Source organism: Ursus arctos, unplaced genomic scaffold (genome assembly GCF_023065955.2).
Source record: "Ursus arctos isolate Adak ecotype North America unplaced genomic scaffold, UrsArc2.0 scaffold_34, whole genome shotgun sequence".
NCBI lineage: Eukaryota > Metazoa > Chordata > Mammalia > Carnivora > Ursidae > Ursus > Ursus arctos.
Genome location: NW_026623030.1, coordinates 9623308 through 9642639, shown reverse-complemented (window position 1 = coordinate 9642639; position 19332 = coordinate 9623308). Strand labels below are relative to the sequence as shown.

The 19332-nt window shown below is 41.8% G+C and overlaps 1 protein-coding gene across 3 annotated transcripts in view; it reads left to right on the top strand.

Annotated features, from left to right (window-relative positions):
* Positions 1–19332, top strand: part of PITPNB (phosphatidylinositol transfer protein beta) — a 61595-nt gene that overhangs the window by 22310 nt on the left and 19953 nt on the right. For all 3 annotated transcript variants that reach the window (XR_008956984.1, XR_008956985.1, XM_026484713.4), the window contains 2 exons: positions 150–233; positions 19156–19233. Coding sequence is in view for 1 of the 3 variants with exons in the window: in XM_026484713.4 (XP_026340498.1) it covers positions 150–233; positions 19156–19233 (162 nt within the window). In the remaining 2 variants the exon portion in view is untranslated. The remainder of the gene's footprint in view (positions 1–149; positions 234–19155; positions 19234–19332) is intronic.

The window sequence follows — 19332 nt, the reverse complement described above, 5'->3', positions numbered from 1 at the left end:
AATTTAATGAAGTAGCAATTTGGATTTTTTTTATTCCTTGTAATGTGGTCTAAAAGACTCAGATAATGATTATGTATGTAAGTATAATAGTTTGCCTAGTAAGAGTAGTCTACAGATTGTTGTGTTTCATTTCTCTCTGTCATTTATAGGTACACGGTTTAGATCCGAACACGTGGAAAACTGTTGAAATTGTCCACATAGATATTGCAGATCGAAGTCAAGTTGAACCAGCAGTAAGTACTGCATACTCCTCAATGACATTTTAACCTGTTGCCTCTTATATCTAAAAATGATCTTTTTCTCTCTCGTATGGCCTGGATTTCTACACTGCAGTGAGCCTGGAGTTTGGGTACGGGTCTGTGCAGCAAAAAGACCAGAGAGTAGGAGAGAGGGTTGTTTTCTTGTGTGGATTTCACCTTTGTACAAATGATCCCTTTGAGAAATCCCCATGTACCTGAGATATATAGAGGTTTGTTCTCGTTGCGGGGGGAAAAGACTAATAACATTATTTTATAAAAGAATTCTCCTGTGGGTCCCTTATACTTTTAAAGTATGATTATAAGAAAGCTTAACAGTTTTGTAGCTTTCTAATCTTGATTTTTACTAGATGTAAATATTCATACTCTAGGCTTTTGACTTAATAAACCCTCCCACCAGAAGTGAAGACCTGTATTCTCCCGAAGTAAGAACATTGTATTACTTTGCTGCAGTTTGAAAATATTAACTCAGTTCTTAGAGTATGCTAGTGCTGCTTCCTTTTGCAGGGCACAGTTGTGGACTTTTTCTGTGTTAAGACAATCATTGACCCTCTTTATGCTAGCGTAGAGAGCAGAAGCTGTGGAACAAGAGTTCTTCTGTCATGGTAAAGCCCATTGTGTTCAGTTAGCATTTTTATTTCATGACCTTTCCATTTCATTTTCAGTGCTCATTGTCTGAACATGAGCAATGCTGTAGGTTGAACAGAAATAACCCAAACACGAAATGTCTGGTTTTGCTGTTGAAATTTAAAGGTAAACCTTCTAGAGGCACCTGGGCGGCTCAATCGGTTAAACGTCTGACTTCGGCTCAGGTCATGATCCCGGAGTCCTGGGATTGAGCCCTGCATCAGACTCCCTGCTCAGCAGGGAGCCTGCTTCTCCCTTTCCCTCTGCCCCTCTCCTGCTTGTGATCTCTCTCTCATACTCTCTCTCAAATAAATAAATAAAATCTTTAAAAAAAAAAAATAAAGGTAAACCTTCTAAAACAAAGGTCCCCCACCTTTTCTCTGAAATCACTGGGTTTGAGACTGCCAGCTTTGACCCTCTGCTAGGCTGGGTCCTGTTCTGCTAGGACCCCCTCCCTGATTAGAAATGTGAGCACTAATGAGGGATGCTTGTTATAGAACTTCTTAAATTTTAGTTGTGCTGTGATTTGACATTATTTCAGTTTTAAGGATAATTCCACCTTTGAAATTATATAGGACTTTTTTTAATCCTCAGAAGTGAATGTATGTTCTGTTTTAAAAACACTATTCAGATGTCTGTTTTGCCCTTTTATTTCTCTGTATCTTTTCCAGCCATGTTTACTGCATATGAAAGAATGATGGTAGGAGGAAAAATCCTCGGGAGTGAGCAATAAGTGAGTCAGTTAATGGGCTAGGTCAGGGTAGCCTACGTGCTTGGACCAGCAGGTCACAAGATAATGCCGAGCAGCAGTATGGGTGCCGCAGGTTATATTGCATTCAGGTTATATTGTTGGTGTTTGAAAGAGTTGTGCCAGCCAGACAAAACAATCCAATCTTGTGGTTCATGGGTTTGCATTCCAGGTGGTTCTTCAGCAGAATACAAGGCACCTTTGGTTTTGCTGGGGTCATAAGAGTTCTTTGTTCTTGTTCTCAGGCTAAAATGAGTGTTCAGTCAGTGTTTGCAGGCATGAATGCAAGTAGATAGAACAGTTAAGGCCGATTGTGTAAGAGCCCTGGAGGCCTCTGGTCTCATTCCTTCCACCCGAGCCTAGATCGGCGAGGACAAAAGGTGCTGCTGGCTGGAAGATCGGTGCTCCGGATGGAAGGCACTGAACATGCAGAGGCCGAGCGGATGCTTCCCTGTGTGGAACGTTGTCTGGGATGGATATGTGGGGAAAGAGAAGGGATTGGGCCCGAATGAGAAGTGTCTGTATTCTGAGTCTGTGGAGCCATGACTAAAAACATATATTCTGAAACTGGATTGACTTCGATTCAGATTCTGCGATTCTGCCACCTGCTGGCTATTCTGTCTTGTATGGGTTGTTTCCTCTCTCCATGCCTGTTTTATCTTGTGTAAAATAGGGCCAAGTATCTCACAGCGTTAAGTGTGAGCGCTTCGAGCAGTGCCTAGTTTACTAAATGTTCGCCGTTATTGGCGTCATGATTGGCCACGGTTGTGCAGAAGCTCTGAGAACTCTCTTCACACCAGGCACTGTTTGGGGAGTAGATGAGTAGGTATGTGTGGTTTTGTTTTTCAGTGTTCGCAGCTCCTGTTTGCCAGTTACATTGTAGAGATTAGTAAAATACAAACTTATTTTAAAGTTGACGGAATTCCCAGTACTTTATTTTATTGTGATGAAATACACATAGTATTTACCATTTTAACCACTAAAGTGTACAGTTCAGTGGCATTTAGTATGAGTACCTTCATACCATCACCACTGTCCAGTTCCAGAACATTTCGTCACTCCAGAAGGACACCCTGTACCCATTAACGTCACTGTCTACTCCTCCCTCACCCCAGCCTTTGGCTACCACTAAGCTGTTTTCGTGGACTTAACCTATGCTGGATAATTCGTAGAAGTGGAATCATAGCAGTAGGTGACCTTCGGTGTTGGCCTCTTGTACTTGAGCCTGCTTTCATCTCCCCTGTGGTGTGTGTCATTACTTCATTTCTCTTTATGGCTGCTAACAGTCCAGTGTATGAATATACCACCCTTTGTGTATAATTCATCTGGGGAGGGAGGTTTGGGTTGTTTCTACCTTTTGGCTATTGTAACTAGTGCTGCTGTGAAAAACTGCGTCACAGTAGTTATTTACATATTTTCTCAGTTGTGAATACTGAAAGTAAAACCGATAACCATGTAGGGATTCTTAGACCTTTGGACGTAGAAACGGAACCCTGACATGCACACTGACTGGTGAAAAAAGGGAACCTAGGAGGCGAGGGTACCCTGGGCAGTTTTGAAGCCTGGGGATGAAGAACAGAGCATTGAGCTGCCTGAGGTTGGGTGAAGGCTGAGGGGGCGTGGGGATGGCAGTTTGTAGGACAGCGCCCATTCTGGCGCGGAGGTGGGGAAGAGACATAGTAGGGCAGGAACTCTGGATCTGCCCTTTTCTTCTGCTCATCCTCTCCTTCCCACACTTTGGGCACAGACATTGACCCTGACTCACTCCCTTTAGGTTCCACCCCATCTGTTTTTGGCCTTGAGTAGTTAATGTTTATCCTAGGAATTAACATCTAATGCAAACACTTGGACCACCTGGCCATCCTTGCTTCTTTCTAGATCGTTTGGATTTCTGTTGCATTAATTTGTTCATTTGATTCTGCTCTTTTTTTTTTTTTTAAGTTGTATTTATTTGTAAGATTGAGCGTGAGCGAGCTCAGGAGCAGGGGGAGGGGCAGACTGAGAGGGAGAGAGAGAGAGAAACTCAAGCAGATTCCTTGCTGAGCTCGGAGACTGAATGTGGGGCTCGATTTCATGACCCTGAGATCATGACCTGAGCTGAAATCAAGAGTCGGACTCTTCGAATCTTTGTATTTTTAACTGTTGTCTCTCCAGCTCCTGAAAGAGTGCCTGAGCTCTATATAGTAGGCACTCCATGAATGAGTGCAGTGTAGGCAAGCAGAGGGCCGGGTGCGTTATCTGACACTGAAGGGAAAGTTGGAATCCTTTTTAGAGTGGAAGGGGACCTGAGCTACTCATTGCTCTCATTGCTTTTGAACTGCACTTTGCATAGTCCTAAGAATTTCTTGGAGCTTGCCAGTTTCTCAGACTGTGAGGCTGGAGCGACTAGAACGTGGAGCTGAGGAGTCCCCTCTGTCCCCCTGTCCCAGCATGGTTCTGTCTGTCTGACATTAGTCGTCACTATATAATTTACTTCGAACGCAGTTCTGCAGCTACAGAAAGTTTGATTTCAGGGCTAACCACCCTGTTTTACAAGTGAGGAAACTGAAACCTAGATAAACTACTTTCTCTAAAGGTTGTTTAACCGGTGCCAGAAGTGGAAATTCTAACTCTTCAATCCAGTGTTCTTTCTACCGACTCTTGGTGCCTTCAGAGCTAAGGCCCTGCTTTGTCGCTTTTCAAGCTGCTGTCTTCCTGTGCTCGCTGTTCGTTCTGGCCTGCCTTCTGGGACTCCCTCTCTGTCCGAGTCCTGTGTGTCCTGTAGGTCAGATTCCATTTCCTCCAGGGAGATTTCGCCCATGTTGGAATCATCTACCCCTCTGCTCTTACTCATTTCATTGGTGTGTCTTGTTCTTCATGTTCAGAAATGCATCCCCTTTTCAGAGTGAGTACTTCATCGGTATTTGTAGAGTGAACCTGATAAGCTGAGGATATGATGAAACTAACCTTTTTGAGTCAAGAATTTGTATAAAGTTAATTTGATGTCAACTTGTAATACCTGGGTTGGCAAGGGGTGAGGAAACAGACACTCATATACATTGCCCATGGGAGTGTAAATCAGCATAGCCTGTTTTGCGGAATTAAAAAAATGTACATGCCCTTTGACCCAGCAGAATTCTGTTTCTAAGAATTGATCTACTCGGTGTGAAATGACAAATATATAAACGTAAGACTGGAAACATTCTGGAGTCTAAACGTCTCCATCAACAAGGACTAAAAATGTTATGGGTCACCTGTATGATGGGAGTTCAGTTCAATCATTAAAAGGGAGTTTGGGAATCCTTCACAAGGTAATGTGGTTGGAGAAAGAAAAGAAAAGTATTACAGGATGCTTTCATTTATAATATTGTAAAAGGGGGAAAATATATCTGTATGCATGTACTTGATTGCTCATGTGTAGATGGTCAAGAAGAATGTGTGAGACAGTAGGAAGAGTGATTCCTTCCTGAACGGTGGTGAGGGAGCTGGATGTCTGGGGCACGGGGTGGAAGAGTTGAGGTCTGTCAGAAATGTGTGCAGTGAACTGGAAATGTCCTCTTCTCAGTGTATTGGTTTCCTATTGCTGCATGACAAATGACAAATTTAGTGGCTGTGTAATGCAGCCTAATCAAAGGAGTGACAGCCCTTTGCCATACATAGTGTCTTGGTGAGAAGCAAGTCACAGGTTCCACCTGTGCTCAGGGGAGGAGCTTATACAGGAGTGTGACTCACCGTGGGAGTCATCTTAGGGGATGTCTGCCATGACATTGGTCAGTTTTTAGTACCTAAAACTTGCTGTTCAGGGATTAAAGGAACGCTAGAATTGAGAGCTTGGTAACTCTGACTGGACCAACAAGGTGGTTTTTGGTAGGGAGACCTTGTGAAGGTGTGGTGATCTCTCAAAGTTCAGACTGTGGCACCTTAACCCCCAGAGGTTTTGCTCTCAGTCGGACTGAACCCATTGATTTTCATTGGGTTGTTAATGAACTCTGGTTTTTCTTGAATGAGCTCATTTTTCCCAAAACTTCTTAAATGGTTGAATTTCTTTCCTGCCTGTTACTTGCTTTAAAAGAGATAAAAGTAGTTAATTATTAGTAGGGGCGCCTGAGTGGCACTGCGGTTAAGCGTCTGCCTTCGGCTCAGGGCGTGATCCTGGCGTTATGGGATCGAGCCCCACATCAGGCTCCTCTGCTATGAGTCTGCTTCTTCCTGTCCCACTCCCCCTGCTTGTGTTCCCTCTCTCGCTGGCTGTCTCTATCTCTGTCGAATAAATAAGTAAAATATTTTTTTAAAAAGTAGTTAATTAGTAATTTTGAGAGGATAAATAGCCAAATCTCCTTCTCAAGCAGGAGAAACGTGAAATAGTTTGGGAGTTGAAGAAACCCAAGAATTTGGAACTGAGGCTCGCATCTTTTAACTCCACCTGGTGGGGATTTTCTGTCACTGCAGGTGGATTTAATTCAAATACAGCCCTAAACATTTTAATTCAGAGTGACTATTGATTACTTTTTAGGATTTACTCTCTCTGCTGGGTTGCTTGTTTCAGACAGCTCGTATATCACTCTCGTTGTAGACGTGCTGTGTTTTGGTCGTGCTTGTGAACTGAACTTCACCATGCATAGAACGGATGTGATTAGACCCACAGAGTAACTAAATATTTAAGTGGGTGCTTTGACATATTTACATAATCGAAGGGTGACTTGTCACAGTAACTCCAGGAACAAGGATTTATTGTAAAAATTTGTCAGTGTGACCCGGGGTCACAGTAATTTGCTTCAGAAATCATATATATATATTTAAAGGTATGGGTTATTCATTCCTGTTGTTGGTTGCTTTGGAAAGTCTGTATAGAACTGTTACTGTAGCCACCATTCTCTGTAATTTTCTAGAAGATGCATGATTGCCTAATGAAACAAGCTGAGGAGTCTAAGATTGCCACGCAAATGTCCCCACTCAATTTCCTTTGGCCACTATACAAAACAGGTTTCCTATTTTGGAGGAAAGCGGCCTTGTAGTGAAGGGTTAAGGTGTATATTCCTTAAGAAGGAAAGCTCCTTCTGCCTTCAGAAGGTGTGCCGTTCCAGCAGAACACATCCCTGAGCCCCCACACCCTCCTGGCTCCTCCTCCGTTTCAGATCTTACCGAGGAATTGCTCCTGAAAAGCCTTTCTCTTTTCCTCAGTAAATTGGGTACCCTTTGGGGGCCCAGACTATACTGTACCTCATCATCTCTGTGTTTACAGGACCTAGCAAGATGCTCAATGCATGACATCAAGTGAGCTTTTCAATAAAGGTTTGGTGAATCAAAAAGAATTTGCATTTCTTTCGTTTGTTGTGTTTAAAAAAAGGTGGAGTGGGGAGAAGACCATTGGGAGGAATTGAAGTTTTATCATTCAGATATTAAATGAACAAAATGCTACTATGGTTCCTTCTTTACTAATCCTAGGTGATAAAGCATATGTGATATGCCCTTAATTCTAAAAATTCATTTCTAAACGAGCAAGTGTCTTTCTGTCGTATTAAAAAGTGTTTATGTTAGACCAAATTGTAATGAGTCAAGGTTTTATCTAGCATACAAAAGATACCAGAATCGATTTTTTAAATTTCTCAATTGTTGATACAGAACCGCAATAAAAAAGTTGAGAATTCTTTAAATGTCCTGATGAAATGCACATGCATATCTTCAACTCATTTCCAAAATATACACAAATGAGTCAGTTGACATCTGCTTCTGCTTTTTTTTTTTTTTTTTAAGGTATAAATGTGAATCTGACCCCTTTTAATCATCTCCAGCACTTTGTCTAAGTAGCTTTTCATGATTTGTATACAAAAGTCACTTCCCAGGAGAGGAAGACTCTTTAAAGTGTAAGCCGAAGTGTACACACGATTAACATGAGAGAGACTTTCGTTTTTGGAAGTAATTTGAAAGAAAATGAGCACGGTTTGAAAAAAAGAAAGAAATTGGAACCACATTTTTAGGTATTTGTGTGTAACCAGAAAGGACTGAATCAGTCTTCCTCTATAGTGTATGCTTCCTCTGCAGTGTGTGCTGTGTGACTTTATCATTTCCAAGAATTTGTTTTCATAGGAATAATGTTTAATTGAAGCTCTTAAGGCTTACAAGTCTACAAGTGATACAGTTAGTTTCACATCCAATTGTTTTTTAAATATCAGTAATAAAGAAATACTAATGATGTGAAGCTGTACTGGTGTTTCACTGAAGATGGTATTCCTGCCATTCGTTTCGGGGGTCACAGAAAAGATGTGCAGGAGAGTGCTCTGACTGATTGGGTCCTTCCTGGGGACTTCTCCGAAGAGCTTGAAGGGGTCCTTTGAATGTGAGTGACCCAGTAAGCTTGTGTTCTTAAAGATAAAGCTCAGATTTCATTCCTACCTCTTCCTTCTTTTGTTCTTTATAACCCCTCTTGTTACCCTCTTGTTGTTACCCAGTCATATTTAGCCCAAATCTCCATCCTTTCTCCCAGTCCCTCTCCTTTGCAAATACCGGCCCTGAGGAGCGATGGGAAGGGTGTGTCCCACAGTGTGATCGCTGAGTGCTACAGCCACCCTCCAGCCCTGATGCGTGCCTTGCAGAGCCAGACTTCCTGAGCTGTGGTCCTTCCCTCTGGACCACCCTCTGTGCCATCTCTTGGCAGCAGAACCCTTCTCCCAAGCAGTGTTTTCAGCATGAGCTCCTGGAGTACCATGTGGCTCCACTCCCTAGTCACAGTTCTTTGCTTGATACCTCACGTGACCCAGTCACTCCCAGGTGAGGGAGTGGGCTGCTGATAAAGCTCACCCTTCCTCGCAGTACCTGGAATTGCCTCCCTCGGTCCAGCCCACTCGGCCTCACCCCCCCTTGTTTGCTTTCCTTTGGAGAACATCCCTACTGTGTCTAGAAGGGCAGGTCTGTAGTGTGGGAATCCCAGTTGTGGCTGAATCTGCCCACAGGTCCGGTTCTCTGAACATTGCTTAGAAGTGAAGAGGTTCTTTTTAGGGTTCCTGTGGCCCTCTAGGGAGCATTGTGACAACTCCCAAGTTTGCCTCTCAGAGCCTTAGCTAGGACTCTAGCCAAAATGCTTGAGGCCCTTTCCTTTCAAGCTAGGTCTGCCCAGGGACAGCTTGTTAGAAATGCAGATTTTTAGCTCCCTCCGTGGTCAGTGTCTGGATGGTACTCTGGGCTCCATCCAGCTCTCTGGGCAATTTCTCTAGTACACTATACATGGTGAAGATTGCACAGTGGGCACTCCTCGCAGATTTTAAAAGCGGAAGGAATCTCAGTTGTAGGCCAGGATCCAAAACATTCACCCCAACCTTTGTTTTTACTGTTAAGGAGTTTGAGCCCAGGGGAAGTGCTGTAACTTCTCTAAACCACATAAACGCTGGAAAAGGAAGTTGGGGACTCAAAAGCAGGGCTGCTGACTGATTTTTGTCTTTCTAGAGCATCATCTCACCCTGTTGTGTTCCTTCCTTTACAGTGTATTAAGTAAGAGCATGCTTAATTTATTTAAAACAATCACCTGCTCTTCTTTCCATCTTCCCTGGTTCCACGAAAAAGCAGTTTCATCAGTGGCCTTGATCACGTCCTCCCATAACCACTAGACTCTGGGATATTTTGAAATTTGCATATGTGCAATAGAATAATAAAAGGATTGGAGCCCCTAAGATGTCTTTTGGTCTGGGCACTTAAGAGAACACCGCTCGTATGTTTTCTCATATGTTCACTGAGCAAACATCTATTGGAACTTGCTATTTGCTCTGTGCTGGTACGGTAAATATTTTTCTAGATAAAGGAATAATTGTATCTGTCTGAAGGGAGTGCACGGTTCTTAATCAGGGAACACTTTAAAGTGTTTCTGAGTGACTTGGAGTTGATTGCTCTTGTACCGTGGCCGTGCTAAGTTCCCCTGCACCAAAGGGCTTTTTCTTTTCCCTCACAACGGATACAGACCAGTGCTGGGCTCCAGGCTGCAGCCAAAGTCGGAGTTCGAAGGCTGACTAGAACCTAGAAACTTGGAGTTTTGTACTTTACTAAAAGAAGAGCCCTGGCCCATTTTAATTGTACATCGGAAGATAATAATGGAATTGTTGGGCTCTTCTAAACTGCTCACTGAAGCCGTTTGTAGAAATCCCTTGGTAATCTTTTTAAGGATTGTGATGTCAAAGCAAATGATTTGGTTTTTAAAGTTTGTGCTTTTTGTTTGCTCTTACTAGCATTGCCCATTTGTTCTTTGTTTATGAACCATTTGTTTGGTATGTTTTGGTAGGCAGAACAATGCCCCATTTTAGTTGAGAGCAGAAATAATGCTAAGCAACACCTGATTTTCTGAAATCCCATTTGCCTTTGTAAATGAATATATAAAGGTCTGCTTTTCTTTGCATTTAGCCATTTTTACTTTGAACACACCATTCCCTTGTTTGAGTTTTGAACAGTCTGACACTTTTTAATTGTTTTAAACCATGAGTGTGTATTGTTTTTAGTTATTGCTCTTTTTAAAAGAGACTTCTTGAATGTCAGTCTTGGAAGCCTGATGAAACTTGGTTTAATTTATTTAAGCATGCAAGTTATGGTCACACCTTCAGCAATGCTTGTTACTGGTGCTCTAGGAAGGATTCGGGCATCTCTTTTCCTTTGATCAGACATTCCATGAGACAGTGCCCAGATGTTACACATTTGAGTATATAGTCTTGGCGACGTATGCTTTACCGTACTGTCTTTAGAAAAAACTTCATAATTTTAAAGAAATGCAAGAATCATAAAATGTGCTTTCTAAATCTTTTTAAGATTAATTTTTTTCTTTAGAATTGGCATGAAATCCGGCTGGAAAAAGCTAAATATTAGGTCAGACTTTGTGAAATTGTTAACATTTGTCAGCTTTTGAGCCACATAAATGACATTTTTGGGGTCAACCTAGTAGACCTTCCAAATTAATATTTGATAGATGATAACTCTAGTGGCCAACACTGGTTCATCATCTCTCACAGCTTTCAAAACGCTTCTGCCATTTTTTCTACAGTTTTAGAGGTTACTTTCGTTCCAGCTATTGCTGCTTACTTCCTAAGAAGGGCTTTCTGGTTCTCAGAGCTGTGCAGTGGCTACCTAATTCTTTAGCCCTGAAGAGAGCTTTTGTTTATTAGAAGTCCGTGGCTGAGATCCAGCCAGTCCAAGGAGAGCCTGTGGTTGCCAGCGCTGCTTCAGTTGTTCTCTTTGGTGTGAGCACACACTCGATCTAGTAGAGTACCTCTTCCTTTTGCCATAAACGAACCTAGACATTCGTTTCTATCTTCAAAGTTTGTAACATATCTCTAATGTATGTCAAGAGCTCCAAAAGCTCTTTATTAAAGTGTGTGCATAAGAAAGAGGTGAGACGTGTGACCCAGCTCCTAATTGTAATAGTAGCCCCTTGAATTCGGAGAAAAGAAAAACAAAACAAAACAAATATAGGTTTTCAGGTAGCAGTGATTTTTGCATTTGCTTACGAAATTTCCACTTGTCAAATGCTCGTCTTGCTTCACCTTTTCTATGCTGTGAAGCAAGCCGCTGTCGAAATCCTTTTTGTAGTAAGTTATAGAGGTTCCCCCCCTTAAAGGGGATATAAATAAACATAAGGATAGTTTTTATTAATAAGAAATGTAAAAATGTTTCCCACTTCATTCTGCTGCCTTACATGGTCAACTTTTGGAACTCTTAACAAGATTTATATCCAGTCATGGATTTTGAGTATGTGCTAGTGTGTTTGAAGGCAGAGTTGGATGGCAGTGCCCTCTTGTGGGAGAATAACATATTGCTTATTTCATGCTTAGTTAAATCTTAGGGATTTTTAAATTTCTCTTAAAAATCTGCATGTACGAAGGACCCCTGGGTGGCTCAGTCGGTTAAGCATCTGACTCTTGGGTTCTGCTCAGGTCATAATCTCATCGGGCTCCGCTCAGCACTTGGAGTCTGCTTGAGATTCTGTCTTCCTCTGCCCCTCCCCCCTTGAGATGACCTTATTTCATGCTTGGTTAAATCTTAAGAGCACTTGCGTGCTCTTTCTCTCTCAAATAAATAAATCTTAAAATATTTTGCACAAAATACTTTTTCAACTAGAACCTATTAATGTTTATTTTTGATCTCTTCCATATTTTAAAAAAGTACGGAGGGTGGTGGAGGTGGTGAGGTGTGAAGTAGAGTTGCTCCAGTTTCTGGGCGGGGGGGGGGGGGGGGGAATGCATTTTTGAGCAGCTGAAAGAAATTAGCATAAGTGGCTCCAAGTCTTGTTTGTAAAGTATATTCCTTATAAAAGCACTCCCCCACCCTGGCTTTTTTTTTTTTTTTTTTTTTAGCAGTATTACTCTGTCTTAGGGAAAGTTCTCCAGGCAGAGAGGGAGCAGAGATTCCTTCAGGTACTTGAGTCTTATCAAATGATAAAACGTAAATCATATCATATTTGCAGTTGAAGTATGGTGGTTGGCCTGGGTGTTGAGAGAGCAGCATCTGAGTCTTGGTTTTTCTGCTCCACAAGGGTGAAGGATTTCATTTCCCCACCCCCAGAAGTGGTGGTGTTACCTTTGTTCCAACATTGGGAAGGTTAGCTGAGAGAATGTATGTGCCTGGCACATTAGTAAGTTCCCCCAAAATAGTAGCAAGAATGATGCTGTTTATTGGATTTTGCTTTTGCTGTTAAAAAAAAAAAAACGTAATTTTTTTCTGCAATTATTTTCTACTTAATGTTTGTTAAATTAGTCCTAATGGGTTAACTGGGGTCATGTGTCTTAGGAGCAGCTGTGTCTGAAGGTCAGCTCATAGACCAACATGGACATTTTGCTGGAAAGGGCTCACCTGAATATTCATTAGGACTTTCCCCCTTGTTTTAGTTTATGGAATTTGATATGATAGGTTTATCATCTATTGTCATTTAAGGAAATAAATATAATTTGTGTTAAGACTTTCTTAAACATATTACATTTCAGACATTTGCAACTTAATCTTTAAATATGTAATGTTTAACAAGCACCTTTAACAAAATTGACTTGTTAATGTGTTAAAGCTTATTGGTGTCACAAGTTTTAAATATCTTCATTTTAAAATGCTTTAGTAAATATACAAACATAATAAAAAATATGTTGTAGTAACAAACACATTGTATATTTGTGCATGCAATGCAAGCTTACCCAAACCAGTGGTAGCCCACCTACTCTGAGGGCAGGGCTGAGGAGTAGCCTACCAGCCCTGGGCTATCCCTTTCCCACCTGCCCACATCTCATCTAGAGCACAACTGTTTGGTTTCCCTGTTGGGGTGTAGGAGATGGATTTGTCACATCATGCTTTTTTTTTTTTTTTAAACTTTGATTTTTATTTTTTCAAGTAGGCTCCGTGCTCAATGTGGGGCTCGAACTCATGACCCCCTAGATCAAGAGTCAGGTGCCCCTGTCACATTAGGCTTTTGGTTGTAACTTCTTTTCAGGGCTGGAATTCTGATTTCTATTTCTCTGTTAACTTGTAACTTTCCAGAGGCTTTGGGGGTCTGCCTTCATAAGCATGACAGTGTTGGCCCTCTGACTAAGATATGGATAAGATGAGAAAAAATGGAAGAGGCATTTACCCTGACTGAGCCCCAGCCTCGCTGTGCCCCAGCCTCGCTGTGCTCTAGCCAGACTGTTCTGGGTTGTGGCCACCTCTTAACAGAGAGCTGTGTTGACAGCCTCTGCCTGCTTCCCATGCTCAACGCCATCCTCACCCCCACCCCAGATCTCCATGCAGGGTCTCTGTGAGATTAAAAAGATAACAAAAAAAGTGTTCTCTTCAGCCCTTTAGGTTTGACTGCATTTCTGTTCTCAGTGCAGTTGTTTAGAAATTCTCCTCTTAGGATTCATTGGTGGGAAGCCGGTAAGGATTAATGAGAGGGCTGAATTAGAGAATATTTTTTAATGCAGTTTTGTTCCTCTGAGGTACATTCAGTAACAGAAACTAGGCCAACAAGTTATTGACAATTAGTGGTCCTTTGGGAATCTGCTTTAATGAATAGATAAGAATGATTTGTAATTAGCATAATAATTATATGCAAATGAATGCTTCTGAATTGCTCTAAAACACTTCTGAACTGTTTAAACAGCCCTCCTGAGATCTTGTTACTCTATTAATTTGTGTAGCAAATCTTTTTTTCATAGATCATGCAAAGATAAACTTCAGTCCAGCCCCTGTCCGAATTATTATGAATTCCAAGGTGGTAGGACCTGAATTAATGAGATTTACTTATACTATATTAATGGTGCTCTGTGGGAACCTGAAAGGGTGAGTCGTCCTTGGGGAGATGTAATTAAAAATAGGAAAGAAAGCTGCTTATTTGAAAATAACTGTTGAAATGAGTTTCTTAAACAAGTTCGTAAATGTTATTTGTCTTTACACCTCTTTTACTTGCTATTGCAAAATTTAATGCAAACATTTTTTTTTTAATGGGCTTCCCCTCTGGAGTCTGGCTTGAATTTTGTCAGCTCCAATTAGTTATGTGCTGGGGTCAGCGGTGATAGGATCCAGGAACTCCTTGTATTCCAAGTACCACAGTATGTACTGAAGAATGAAGGGCAGTGCTAATAGATGATGTTTGTTACTTATCTTCATATTTAATTTGGTCTTTTCCCCCTCATCCTGGTCTTTACTTTTAGGATGTGATTAGAGGAAATAAGCTTTGCTAGGTTGAGCAGCAGTACCCATGCATTCTAAACTTCGTGATTATCTTTGAGCTATTTGAATAGACACCTAATTAATCATCTTGTGCTAAAGGAAAGCATTTTACAGCAGGCTGCAGGATCCTAATATCTCTCTCAAGTTTTTATTTTTACCCTGTAGAATTGTTTCTTTTTGCGGGGGGGGGGGTGCCCTTTTATAAGCAGGTGTGGAGGAGTTGCTAATGCTTGCAGTTTGGGCACTCTTTTTCTCAGCTTACACTTAGCCTCACCTGTGGTAACCCATGCATGGTTCTTTAAGCAGTTTCTGGTATCTGGAGCTCATCTCGATTTTTCCACAAGCTGTCAAAAAACTCCTACCAGTCCCCCACCTCCTACTCACATCCCCATTCATAATCATGAGTTAAATCTGGGCTCAAGGACGTTTAGGTTGGCTCAGCACAGATTTTGTTCTTGCATTTTGGGGGACAGCCACTGTGCTAAAAGATTCATAAAACTAATATTCTTTGTCTTCAAAATGAATCTGGTTTCTGTTGAGAGTTTCTATTGAGAGCTGTAGTGAGTAACAGATGTACACCCAAGAGGTAGCACAACTTTTGTATTCCAGTGACAGAAAACAGCTATTTATAAGAATTTAATGAATGTATTCTGTGGCTCCAGCATGGAGACTCAGTAAGCCATTTATTTACCATATTATATTTTATTTGTTCTCCAAAGGGTGTCTTGACTTTGACTTGCCTCCTTTTTTTTTTTTTTTTTTTTACTTTTAAATAAGAGTTTTCAATTAAATAGAGTTGTATCAACACTAATCCGAATCTACCTTGTGCTAATACCATTGTGTTTTTCTGTTGTTCGGGCACTAGTATTGGTAGAGCGAGCAGTGTCTGGGGACATTACACCTAACTTGATAATGATGGTTTTACTAAGCCCTTATCCTGGCCAGGCCTCTGGGCATTATACAGATAATTAAAATTTGATCATAAAAATTTTTAAACACAATGCACCTTAGCAATAAGATTTTTCTACTTTTAAACGTGATTTTAAAACTCATTTTAAAAATACATTTCCTTGGCCTAGTGAATTTGCTTTCTTTTTTTCCCAAGGATTATAGAAAGTGTATAGCAAATTCAGCCTTCAGAATACCCAGGAGCTGAAGACTCAAGTAGGCTACAGCTGTCTTCACCCACAGTATTCTAAAAGAACTAATGAGATGAGAAGTCTGCAGCTGGTGGCAAGCACAATAAACCATGAGCCAAGGGCTTCTCTTCATCAGAGCCTCCCCTTTCCCCATGGGATCCCAAAGGAGACAGAATACTAACAAAGCCAGCAGGCTGTCTCATTCCACACTATTGCTCATTTGCAGCTATAATTGGTAGCTGAGGTTGCATTCTGTATGCTGAAACTGTCATACATGAAGGAATATATTTGTTCATTGTGATACGGATATAAATCGGCCAGTTTTCAAATACAGAAAGACCAAACTAGATACCCAACAATAAAATTGTAGCGATTCTGTAAAAAAATTAAATGTGTGTTATAAAGGTACAAAACTGAGGTGGTTAAAACTACACCTGCTTCCTGCTTTTTAATACCTTGCTACTTAATTCAGCTGATTAAACATTTACGTATTCAAGCCAACGTAAAAAAAAAAACACAAAAATTCTGAGGTTCTGACAAGATGCATTATCCTCATCCATCAGGGTTAAGGTGCTGTTGTTAATAATTGGGTTCTGTTACGTTTTCAGTGTATAATACCTTTAATGTTTGTTGCTTTTTAGTCAAGAGAAAAAAAGCCAGGAAGACTTACCTTGGAGATCTGTGTATGTGCGTATAGTATTTTATATGCACACACGCCTGCCTGTAGGCACATCTCCTTTGATACCTCTGCTGCTGCTGCTTCTTGGTGTTTTGAAATGTGTTGTGCTTATCTGGCAGTTGTGGACGCTCTTCTGCCACCTCCTGTGTGGTGTCCTAGAGTGAGCCGAGGACGGAGGCTAAGAAGGCTTGAGTTGAAGCCGTAGGGTAAGAGAGCCATACCACTTCCTTGTTGGGACTGTGGCTTCCTCAGCTGCAGAAAGAGGCAGCTCGGATGGTCTTCAGGGTTGGGTTTTCCTTTGTAATTCTGTGAGTTCTTAGTTCAGGAAAATAACGCAGTGAGTAACTGGCACTATGATGGAGGCTGGGAAGTAGACTGCAGCAGTGCGTTGGGCACAGGGTGCAGTTTGGAAGCGTCGCTCCTTGTTCTTTAGTTAATTAATCTGTCAGATAGGCATTGCGAAGCCCTGAGGTGGTCACCCTGGGATGGAGCCGGGGTTGGGAAGGGCCTGAAGGAGTGTGATGATGAAGCCTGCCTGATCCATCTGTTCGTTTTCACTCTCGCTGGTGCCGTAATCGTGAGGTAGTTCTGCAGGCTCCATTTCATCAGTTCTGAGGTTCCCCTGCCCTCTTTTCCTCACATTTTAATACGTTCGCAAATAGGGTTTGTCTTCCAGTTGTGGCATGTTTTATTGGCTGAGTGTGTTCCTGCTTAATGGCACATAAAGTTGTGGGGCATCCTCTAACTGACAGCCTCTCAGATTTGGGAAATGTGATATTTTCTGTTCAGTGCATGCCAGGCTCCGGAATAGCTCAGATTTTGCATTAAAAAGAAAATTTTGAATGGCATATCCACAGTGAGGTCACACCTGAGATGGTTTAAAAAAAAAAGTATTTTTCCTTTAAACGGGATGAAATATTAAACACTCGCCAGGCCTCTGGGCATTATAGAGATAATTACAATTTAATCATAAAAATTTTTAACATACACCTTAGCATTAAGGTTTTTCTACCTTTAAACATGATGTTAAAACTCATTTTAAAAATACATTTCCTTGGCTCGTGTTGGTTGATTTCGATTCTGAGTACAGTTCCCTCCATTGTCTGTTGGCAGTTAACCTGTGCTCTCTGGGGATTCCGTTATCTTTTCTTTGTCCGGCTCTTTCTTTCTCCCAGCCCGACCGTGACTTCCTAGGAGCTAGCACCAGGTGGGTGTTGGTTCTCCTTACGTCCCCAGACCCCCCGGACTACCTCACAGCATCTTGGGTGCTGCCTTCTACGTGTGGTGGCTACAGAATAAATAGACTTTGATGGAAGGAGATGGTGTCAAAAGTGATCATTTTGTTAGAATGTTAAATATTTTCGGTTTTGGAGAAAAATGAGCTTGTCTCTAAGTTTCAGTTCTAAGCCTCAGAGTTAGAGCAAGTGTTTTATGGCGCTACATGATTATTTACGTTAACAGGATGGCTGATTCCGCACTGTGAACCCAGGTCTCGAGCCCCCCTGTCCAGTTGGTTCTTTTCTCAGCAGTGAAGTTGTTCATTTTGAGGATGCGGCTCTAAATTGGAATTTAAGAATTTGTGTTAGTTGACAGTAATTGAGCTTTCTGCTGGTGTGCCCGGACACGTGAGTAACTCCAGTTCTCCAGCTCCTTGCAGGCAGCTCCTTCTGGGTTGTCCCCGGGTCATGCTGACCGACCTCATGCCGGTGGCTGCACCACACTGCGTATTTTAAAGCGCCGAGACCCAGTGCAGCCAGCTAAGTGTGCTTGTTGAGTAATTATGGTGCGCTGTTGGGGGGCCTTTCGGAAGTTTTGTTTTCTACTCGAACCTCACATTTTTCCTTCTTCACACAATTTACCTGTAACTTTGTCAGTAATTATTGACGTGCCACGTGCACTTCCTAAGTGTTAAATCTTGAGTGGCTGCTTCTCAGCATGTTTTCTTTGATTTGTGAAAGTTTGTCTTACACTTCAGAGTATGTTCGGTGCTTGCCGTTTTCTCTAGAACAATGATTTTTCAGATTTGACTTGTCTGGGCGTTTCCCCCAAAGTATATGGTCCTTCCATGAATGGCGTGAAGGGCCCCTGGCTCAGAAATTCTACTTGAGAAGGCAGGGGCTCTCCCTTTGTAGGATTTTCAACTCACCAACTGGCCTCTGCTCACTGGTCCCATTAAAGCTCATTTATTTTTCTAAATCTGGACTTCAGATCTTCACAGGGAGTTTTTTTCCTATCGCTGGATTGTGTGTATATATGTGTGCAGTGACAAAAGAACTTTTGTAAAGCAGACAGATTTAAAAAGATTTACTTCTTTCATTTCCTCCATTCTATACGGAAGAGGATGTTAGGGAAATAGAATTGACACACACTGTACAACTTTGCTTAAAACCTAAGTCTTAGGGCCATTCCCCTAGGACACGATATAACTGAGGTAGTCCCATCATGGAGTCATAAACCCTTCCCTCGCCTTCTGTGACAACGAGGAGCTGCCATGAGTGCAGTCCCTTTTCCATGAGCAGGCCAAGGGATTTGCACTTTATGGGTCTCTGCACAAGGGTTTGCGAGGCTGGTGTCGTCATTGAGGCGTCTGGCACAGACCCAGCCATGGAAGAGATGGGGGCGTCGCAAGATCAGTAGTTCAATCTACGTTCCCAGCCGCAGTAATCGCTCATGGTCATCACCTCTGGGTATTGTCAAGACTGGGATAGGTGCCTTGTATTTCTCGAATATGACTGTACACGTACCAAAATGTTGAAACCATTAAAAAAACGTGGGAAGATTTGTTCTTGGAGATAGCTGTTCAGTAACCAGTGGTTTGGTCGTCAAGACTGTTATGACTAAATATCATGTAGTCGTCCTGCCTTAACATTAAAGTGTAAAACAAAGAGAACCAAACCAAAAACTTAATGTTGTAATGAACCATTTTCCTACTTTTACGCAAAAGCACAGTAAGTCTAATCAGTTTTTGTCCTGTGTTTTAGTAGCTACAAAGAGCTGTTCTGGCAAGGTTAAAGAATTTTCTCTGGGTTTCTTCTCTGCCTCTGACTTTGTTTTGCTTTGCAGGACTACAAAGCTGATGAAGACCCAGCATTATTCCAGTCAGTCAAGACCAAGAGAGGCCCTTTGGGACCCAACTGGAAGGTACTGGATGCTGACCTTTCTGACAGGCAGAGTCTTGGCAACAGACCACTTGACAGGTCCCGAGTCTGGAAGAGCTGGTGACGTTTAAGTGAAAAATAG